This window comes from Trachymyrmex septentrionalis, unplaced genomic scaffold, assembly GCF_001594115.1.
Source record: "Trachymyrmex septentrionalis isolate Tsep2-gDNA-1 unplaced genomic scaffold, Tsep1.0 scaffold24, whole genome shotgun sequence".
In the NCBI taxonomy this organism is placed as follows: Eukaryota; Metazoa; Arthropoda; class Insecta; order Hymenoptera; family Formicidae; genus Trachymyrmex; species Trachymyrmex septentrionalis.
In genome coordinates, this window is record NW_017305397.1 from 1,268,205 (window position 1) to 1,277,713 (window position 9,509).

Sequence of the window (9,509 nt, forward strand, 5' to 3'; positions counted from 1 at the left end):
ACATAAGTTAGTTTAGTTGACAACAGTGATATAGAGAATGAAGTATTATCACTCGTTTAAGGTACATACATACATTCCATCCTTCCTATCTACCTTTCATTTTATCCTTTTTGAAAATAAAAATAGAATATATCACTATTAGTAATTAGATACAATTTTTCTTCAAACGTTTTGTATTTGCTTCAAACAATTAGCTTGTTTTAATGTTTACTAAATAATTATTACAGCCAATCAAAATAATTTATGACTAATTATTAGAGTACTTAGTCATCTTCTGATTACAATAGTAACTGCAACATGCCGTTATAATAGGATCGTAGTGGATTATACTTGATGAAATGCGATAAAATCTTTGTCAGTGCAAATAAACTGATGCGAAACTTCATGTAAGTATTTGCATAACGTGGAAACGGTAGGTGCAAAGAGAATTGCTGCGTTACATTTCGCGCGATTTAACGGTATCGCGAGAATACAAGGATACAGACATCCTTCTTCTCTCCGCGCTCGTTCGCTTTCTCTTTCTGTAATTTCTGAGCGCCCCTTCCTCATCAAGCTGTCCCTAAGTAATTTCTGCCACGATTTTCGAAGTAACGCAACGCGATTCGAAATAGTTTATCTTATCGACGGCCATTCTGTGTACCGTTTATCCCGCCAGAGCAATTTTCCGGGATATATTGCCGTTTATCAATTTAATGTATTTCAGAGGCACGCGAGATTTTATATTTTTGCGATAAACGCGTGGAATGTTGTAGACTGCTTCAGGCGACTGGTAGACACTGTTCTACTTCAATTTCCGCATACATTATGACGTAAGAAGCAAAGGAATCTTTTCGATATGGATTATTTGTTGTTAAAAAACGAAATTTAGAATATTTTCAAAAATAGATCGAGTATAACAATACGGCTTCAAAACGATTAAAAATTGAACAATGGAATTCGTACAAGTATTGGAATTTAATCTTATCATCTCTTAGATATCAGTTGTTACTAGAATGTTTTTTTTTCGAATCTTGATCTATTTTACAATAATTCTTATGTCGAATCAACGATTTATTGACACGGAAAGAATAACTGATACGTGAAGATAAATTTAACATTCTGGTAAACTTTCCACATAAGAAAAAGTAAGAACAAACGTCGTTCAAACTTTAACTATTTGCGACATTAAAGTCCTTGCTCTAGGTCGATATATGTAATTAAAAACGGTACGCTCGAATGACTATCGTAGAGCCTCTAATATATTAGAGGAAGCTATCGGACCGGTCCCAGGAAGTCGGGACGAGGCGTTGATTATGTCACGACTGTAATGAATCCGGGATGGTCGAATTAAATCGTCGATTGCGAAAGATATCATCTGTCCCCCTTCTTACGTAGAACCGAACGTTCTCTCTCAGCGAGGCTGCCCCTGAGTTAAGAATTCTTGCTCGCAATTGGAAATTCTCGAGCGTGATGCGCGAGGTGGCGAACATGTTCAAGCATATATAGATATACTTCTCGGTGTCGTCGTAAACCCCCATCTCCTCTTAAGCACACCCCGAGTGATTGTTCGACGCGGACCGCCCCCGCCCCTTCCTCATTTTTGAACGATGGATCTCTTCGTCGTTGTTACAGATGGGCAAACTGGGCAGCAATCCTTTGGCTGGACTAGCAGCCTTAGGCCTTGGAGGTCTTGCCACACCGGCAAACACGGGTGGTCTTAATCCAGCAGGTAAGTCAATGTATGACTTCAAAGAAATTCGTTGGTCGGCAATCGTACCCTGTTGATGTTGTTCTCTGTCTCGCAAAAAATTATGTAGAAGAGATTAATATACTCGTTTTGTCTCTTTATTTTCATTGTGGTATGTATTGAATTGTATGATGTTGAGTGGTATCGGTCTCGCGACTGTTACATTTCGCAAGAAACAAATTTACATGTTTGAACTGATAATTTTCTCAACTATTTTCATATATTTTTAAAAATTATTTATAATTTTGTACATTTTTTATAATTGTTAACACAATTTATATGAGGCAATTGACAGTGGACTGTCTGTTGAAATTTGTATTTGGAAATCAATTTCAAAACTAATCTGATAATAAGCAATATAGTGTTGCAATAAATTTTTCCTACGCAATCGACTAAGAGTTATGTTAATACAGGTTCGTATACCGCAATGAGAAGTTAAATTTATCTATGAACTGTTCTCACAAACATTAGTTGAAGTTTATTGGAGCTTTAGAGTAGAACTGAAAGAAGAGCGATAACATCAGTAAGCCACAATTGAACTTTGATGCAACTAATTTATAGAAGCAGCCCTTATACAAAAGCATTTCTTCCAGTTGCCTCATTGGTTTCTAGTTTTATAAAGGAAAGCTCTTTCGTGAATTTTTCATTACGAGCAAAATTCAGGAAGAAACTTTTCTAATATTTGCGCAATTGATGGCATAGCGTTAGCTGCATTGGCTGGAAGCCAGCTGCGTACGAACAACACGAACAGGCAGCAACCGGCGGCGAACAATCAGACGCATGAGATGACCGTGCCAAATGAGCTGATCGGTTGCATCATTGGGAAGGGCGGTACCAAGATCGCCGAGATCCGTCAGATCTCCGGCGCCATGATCCGAATCAGCAACTGTGAGGAGAGGGAGGGCGGAGCAACGGACCGCACGATCACCATAACCGGGAACCCGGACGCCGTAGCGTTGGCACAATATCTCATCAACATGAGGTGAGTACTACGTGGTCTGTATATATCATATTCCTCAAGCCTATCAAACCGAAGGTCAACCTTCGGACCGACAGGAAGCCATTCCAAGAGGTTCGTCCAAGGTTCGGCTTTCGGTGTGTTCACCGAAATCCATTTTCAATAGAAAGCAGTCGAACTCGTCCCGGCTACGTTTTACAGTGGATCGCGATGCATTTTCCCCCCGATCTCTCTTTATTTATTTATTCATTTTTATTTATTTACTTTCCCCGCATTTCTGCCGACACTGCCCGCCAAATTGGTGGCGCGTGTCGCTGGCGTAGAGTGATTTCTTGTTGACCTTACCCCATGATCGAGATCCGCCGATTCGCCTGTTTGAAACTACTCGTTCCTCACGCAACCTGTTGCCTCACTTAATTTTGATGTCTTCTTAATGATGAGATTATATAAGGGATAGTCGAATCGGCACTCCTCGCGATATATCTCCCATCATTACTGTTATCACCCTTGCTCACGACAACCCGCGTACAGATGACTTTCGTCCATTTTCCTCTGTCCATTGAGCTACTGCAGAAAATATTGTGAACTATACGTAAATTTAAAATTAAAGATAAAATTTCAACACAATGTGCTTGACAATACGTTGTTCCCGTAAGAGGGATAGCTATAAGACGATATATATTTTATTTTCTTCCCAAGAAATTTGCAGTTAAAACGGACATTAGAGAAGTTTTACCCTATTTCTGAGAAGATTATAATTGGCATTAGGAGAAAAGTCGTCTTTACTGCGTGTCGCCGCGAGAGATATTATGAAAGAGGTGGTGTTACGCTGAGGAGATGATACTGCTGCAAAATACGCGCGTAGTTTGTTAACAAGCAACATAATAATAATCATCGGGGAAAATTTCTCTGGATGAAATAATAGAGAAGAAATCGCGTCGCGTAACGCCACCTCAGTTTACAGCGAAACAGGTCGTACGTAATCGTAAAGTAACGATGCGAGGAGAAGACGCCGCATCTCGACGGCCATGATCGAGGTGAACCAGCGTTCATGTATGCAGATACTGGAAAATCATCGACGTCGACCGTAAGACGGAAGAGGATCTTAATCCTTTATTTCCAGGTCCTGTCTTCCAGGTCCAGTACCCCGAGTATCCTGCAGACACAACTCCGTTCAACATCTGTTCCCATTGCCGCTGGCTGTCCTTTCAAGCAAATAAACTACCGACTGAAAGACATAATGAAAAGATGTACGAGGACTGTCGCTCTGCTAGTGACAATCAATCCCGAACAGTCCCAAACAATCGTATCACAGTTCCTCCTTTCGATTCGTTTTTTAATGACACAAATTTCTTTCTAGTTTGACAGGCTCCCGGTAATGGACGATCAGCTTGTAACATTTACGCTTACATTTCCGTTTTGTGTATTTATAATTCAGTTCGCGAAAAAGAAAACAAGATACTGGTACAATTTATCTTTGGCGCCGCGCAAATATGTTTCTGGCAATATGTTTAGAAAAATATATGCATTACGCATAAACATCGTGTCTTTATAAAATGTGAAGGGGGTTTTCCTCGTCCTTGCCAGGAACCTTCGCCGTAGCATCTTTACATTTTAGTTATACGCTTTCATCACTGTCGTTGCCATCGCTTAATGTTCATTGGTCGGTGTTGAAGATCTGTTAATTATTTTTTTTTTTAATCTTTTTTTATTGAATTATATGCTGTGGAACTAATCTACTTCCATCATAGCGACATTAGAAATGGTGAACGGTACTAACGTAGTCGTCGATGAGATTTGAGGACGACGGACAAAAAAGTCGGCACAAGTTCGCGCCACACACGTAAGATCCCACCAGCATCTCAAGCCAAGTGCGATTCAAACACGCGGATCAATACACTTTTACACACGTACACCCTCACGTTATAATTATAATCCATTATATTTTATTCCAGATTGCCACTCACATTTTACTACTGCATATAAATAGCGCAATGTCGTTATATATATTTATCATCTCGATACTTCTGTATTTTGCCCGTTAACTTTGTCATCATATTTATTACGTATCGTGTATCCCGGCACTCCTGTCGGCCACAGGTCTGCGCTCTGCCATTTATCTAGTTCTAATTTCTCATTTAGACGTGACGTATATTTGAGAGTCGATCATTGACCATTTATGCGTCGCGATTATATGCGTATCTCGTGATCTCAAACGTATCAAGCTGTATGACGCAATTAACGCGACTTGTGGCAGAGTGCATACTTGTGCCTGATTTACTTTGATTTCTGCCTTTTCTATAAGCCGACGAGGCAAATGGCTCGTTCTATCGACGTAGAGACCATCGGACTTTTAGTCATTTTGACACGAATTACGAATGTTTTACTGTATGACGCAATCGTGAAACAGAAATATCCCTCAATGGTGTTTCTCGTCTATACAACGAACCATAAGCCCGTTACACCTAGAAACAATCGCACCGTTCGCAAGTCTACTTATTAGTGGTGGATGTGACATTTGTTTTCGTAGGAATTTGTATTCTGAAAGAGTAGACTAGCGAACGCGTGCTTATCTTCTTCACTTCTTCGTGTACATCCTCCTTGCGATCAGGATGCATTTCAACCGATTCCGTGTTCGGCGGTCTCCATTCCATGGATACACGGCTGACTGGCGTTTATTAGCGAGTCAGTCTAGGTCCAGTACGAATGCAACCGTGGACATTCGATAGAGTCTAAATGCAACCTGGCGCGATCGAGACCTTCCTCCCCCTCGCCCCGCCCCCTCTCTTCCCCCACGAACCACGTAGCCGGTGTACGTGATAATCATGCTCCACAGAGCACCTCTGACGTAACTCTCTAAGCCTACAACTTGTGATTTAGTTTATCTTGTTTTCTGATGGTTCCTTTTTTCTGTCATATTCTTTTTTTTTTTTCTCATTGTTTTATGTTCTCCGCGACAGCTACCACTATTATTATTATTATTACTACTGCTCTTCTACTACTTTTACTCTATTCCTACTGCTACTATTACTATTATAACTCTATTGCTACTACTTTACTGTTGTCTTGTTTTTTTTTTGTTTTTTTTTTTTACTTACTATCATCTCTTATGTTGAATTTTTTTTTCTTTAATCTCTTTGACACACAGTTTTACGAGGAACGTTCCCGCCCTCACCTTTTTACATTTTGTGTCTTTTCCCAGTGTCGAACTGCAGAAAGCTAACCTAGAGGCCCATAATACCCAAACCCCTGGCAGCGGTACCACTCCCGGAGCATCCGGGGCCAGTGCTTCCCCCTCTACCACCACTACCACTGCCTCTCCCTTGGCCAGCGCCATCCCCTTGGCTCAGCTGCTAAGCAAGCCAGGCGCCCTCAACGCCCTATCTAGCCTCACCGCCCTCGGCGGACTCACGGAATTGCTAGGTGGTGCTGCTGGCGCAGCTGCATCCGCGCTACCGGTCCAGACTACCGGCGTGCACCGATCGCACAAGACCTTTACGCCGAGGCTCCGTAGCCCGGGCGCACCAGGCCCGACCGACAGCGGCAAGTTCAAGTCCGAGCGTAGCAAGTATAATCCGTACTGAACGAACGGAGAAGCAGCAGGATGATAATGATGTTACAGGGGGAACACTATATAAATACAAATCTACTACTACATACTTTTAGCGTACACTTGTGTAATACACCGAAAAAAAAAAAAAAAAAAAAAAGTGCGTACGGACGCCCGGGTAGCGAGTACGAAGACTTGGCGAAGGATTGATTCGTCGTTTTGTGTTATTAAATGATTGTTCAGATGGGAGCGTGAGTACGATTGTCTAAATGGGTAGAGAGGATTGAGGAATTGCACGAAGCCGAGGAAGAAGATGATGATTCTCAATCACCTCTCGATCACGAAAGATTACCATCGATCGACGATTTTGAAAATTGATTTTGGAAAGAAAAGGAATCTTTCTTCAGAAAAATGAAACGCTTTTTAATCATTTTTCTGGAGATAATAATGCTCCGCTTGCCCATATTAGCTCACTTCCTCCTAAGAATCACTGTACGGAAACATTTTGTAGGATTTTTATTTGTTTTTGATGTATTATTTTTAGCTTATTTAGAGGAAAAAGAAAAGGCAGATTGGAGCGTTTGGAATATTTTGCGTTATTAAACCCGATTATGATCCGATGCTAAGTCTTAGAAACACACATATACTATCGTGACACGCCCTCCGAGATCGGGATATTCGACGCTATCGTGTAAAGACTGATTGTGTAATGTAATGAAGCGGCGGAATTCATTAATAATAAATTCTTTTGAGGTTCTTTATAATAATGAACATGTAGCTTTTCTTGTAACGTTTCATTTTCTACGAGCGATTTCTGATAGGCTCGGAGGACGCGATCGCTCATGCACCGTCGCAAGACAGCCTTTTTTTTTTATATAAAATATAAATATATAATTACAATTATTATTATTACAATATATTATGGATTATAATTAATTAACTGTTTGAAAAAAAAAACTTATTAGTATATATAGCTATACCAATGTGATTTCTTTTTGTAGTAGATAGAAATTCTATTGATAGAAAGAAATTTTTCGCGCGCGCGTGAATGAATATGTGTGATGAAGAGAAAGGGAAGGAAAGTGCGTGAAAGAAAATCGTCTTTGAATCATGTGTTTATCAGTCTTTGTAATAAATCGTGTTGAGAATGCACTATACGTCACAATCATGTAACGTGATGATTTAGATGACTTTTGTGGTCTTCTTTTTGATGAAAAAACGATCTGCAATCGAGCGATCGAGGAGTTCGCTAGAAATGCGAACACGGTGAATTTTGAAGCATTATAATCGACCATCGCAATATGAAATAATCAATCAAGCTAATACACATAGTGTTGTAACGGTAATAAACTTAATCCTTATATGCACGTGAGACGACCAAGGGTCTGCATGAAATCGCGTGTAAATTATGTTTTTGTGAAATTAAACTAATAAAACACATATATACACATAAAAAAAAACACAGTCAGATTTCTAATTCCACGATAATTCGAGCGTTTTTTGATTTATTGTTCTGTAAGTTGTCGAAAAACGTCAAATCGAAATCGTCTAGCCGCGAAAGAACGGTCGGTTAGATCCAAGTCTAACGCAATCGCGGATGAAAAAGGAAAACAATTTGGACGGATGTTCAAGATGTTTCATCACTTGGATAAAGACGATCGATAATGGAATCACCAGATAAGTGTTTGTGTGCTCAATTTTCTAGTTTATAGTGAGTACTTGCAAGTAGCGACCGATCGGGTGTAGGACATAATGGTCGGATTATCACAACAAGTACTGACCTATCGCGAGCGTGGCCATGGTTTATCGGAACGCGTGGTAATCGCATGAAGAATCAGTCCCATTTGCAGAAAAATTATTCCGATGATCGGATCAACCGTCGCCATGATCGCGAGATATCTTCATTGCGTTTTCTTCATTTTAGATTGTACGGTCTCGTTCCATTTCTTTCTCGAGACAATAAACTCACGTCAACTCATGCCCAGGACTCTTAAGTGACTGTTTACAATGAAAAAAGCATAAGTGAGAAAATCGTGAGGAAATGCGTTAGAAAATGCTCACACAGTCCCATCATGCATGTAGGTATACCAAGTGAAGCGATGCGTATAACGATAATATAATAAATCGAGGAACTATTTCAGAACAAAATTAAAAGAAATACTTGTATTTAAACGAAAACAAAATTTCATTCCTTGGGACAGATGATTTATTAAGGGAAGCCATTACTGTGCTTGGTATTCCTACATCGTGCATAGAATCCTGTAGGCAGATAATCTTGAGATGTACATTAGTCTATAATGATATCGCAGAGCTTACATGCTTAACAGATTTTAGCTACCCTGTATCATCTTGTTAAATAAAGCTAGGCGTGTTTAATACAGTAAGAGAAATACAATACCAAATAAAAACAGCTCTGGCGTTCCTGCGAGTGAGGTCCCGCAATGTATTGGTTCGCAGGAAAAATGTATGACAGACATAAACGATAGCGAAAAATTTATTTCTCGGCGATCTTTTATTCGGAAAGCAACATATTCCTTTTGGATCGGAAATGAAATACCTCCAATGTATTGCGCGACCACCTTTATGGCACTTGAACGTTTTATTACCACCTTCTTTTTTAAGCACAACGTTTTTGCGTTAATCTTTCAGCGATATTTTAAATTGGTACAATTGAAAGAAAAAAAGTGAATGAAAGAAATACACATGCTCGGTTTATCTCATACCTTTGAACAGGGATGATTTTGCATATGAAGATATCTCGATTTGTTATAAGAATGCGACATGGCCTCTTCTATCGTTTTCTTCAGCCTTAATATAATAGTTACATTTCAAATAAAATTTAACATTTTTTAAAATAAATTTTTCACGATTTTGATTAACGCGAGCATTTTTTGCACTTTTTGCTGTCGAACAGATTGTACACGATTGATTACAATTTGACCGTATTCTGGTACATTCAGCGCCTGATTATATTCATCTTTTGTGCAACATTTATGTTAATCATGATAATCAAACGTAGGATTCGGATCAGGACCGGCTACTTTTTGACGCTCAATGTACGCTGAGAGTACGGTCCATTGAAATCTGTATATATACTTATGTACCATGTCTCACCACGTATTCGTAAGTGTTAAGCGTAACCAAGATCGGAGAGAAACTCGTGCAGAGAGAGAGAGAGAGAGAGAGAGAGAGAGAGAGATATAGATAAAAGGAGAGAGAGAGAGAGAAAGAGAGATAGAAAAAGAGAAGATGTATCCATCCAACCAACTTGACCC

The 9,509-nt window shown here is 39.7% G+C and overlaps 1 protein-coding gene and 1 long non-coding RNA gene across 6 annotated transcripts in view; one reads left to right on the forward strand and one right to left on the reverse strand.

The window, feature by feature from the left end:
* LOC108748657 overlaps window positions 1-9,099 on the reverse strand; it is a 10,049-nt gene extending 950 nt beyond the window's left edge. The window contains exons 1-2 of the long non-coding RNA XR_001939314.1: window positions 8,379-9,099; window positions 1,300-1,301 (exon numbers count right to left, since the gene is read on the reverse strand). This is a non-coding gene — a long non-coding RNA (uncharacterized LOC108748657). The remainder of the gene's footprint in view (window positions 1-1,299; window positions 1,302-8,378) is intronic.
* LOC108748651 (poly(rC)-binding protein 3) overlaps window positions 1-9,509 on the forward strand; it is a 102,649-nt gene that overhangs the window by 88,882 nt on the left and 4,258 nt on the right. For 4 of the 5 annotated variants that reach the window (XM_018486920.1, XM_018486918.1, XM_018486922.1 and 1 more), the window contains exons 6-8: window positions 1,612-1,708; window positions 2,429-2,708; window positions 5,887-7,091. In XM_018486920.1, coding sequence (XP_018342422.1) covers window positions 1,612-1,708; window positions 2,429-2,708; window positions 5,887-6,268 — 759 coding nt within the window. In that variant the 3' untranslated portion in view covers window positions 6,269-7,091. Of the gene's footprint in view, window positions 1-1,611; window positions 1,709-2,428; window positions 2,709-5,886; window positions 7,092-9,509 lie in introns of those variants that run through there. The other variant, XM_018486923.1, reaches the window with a different exon arrangement.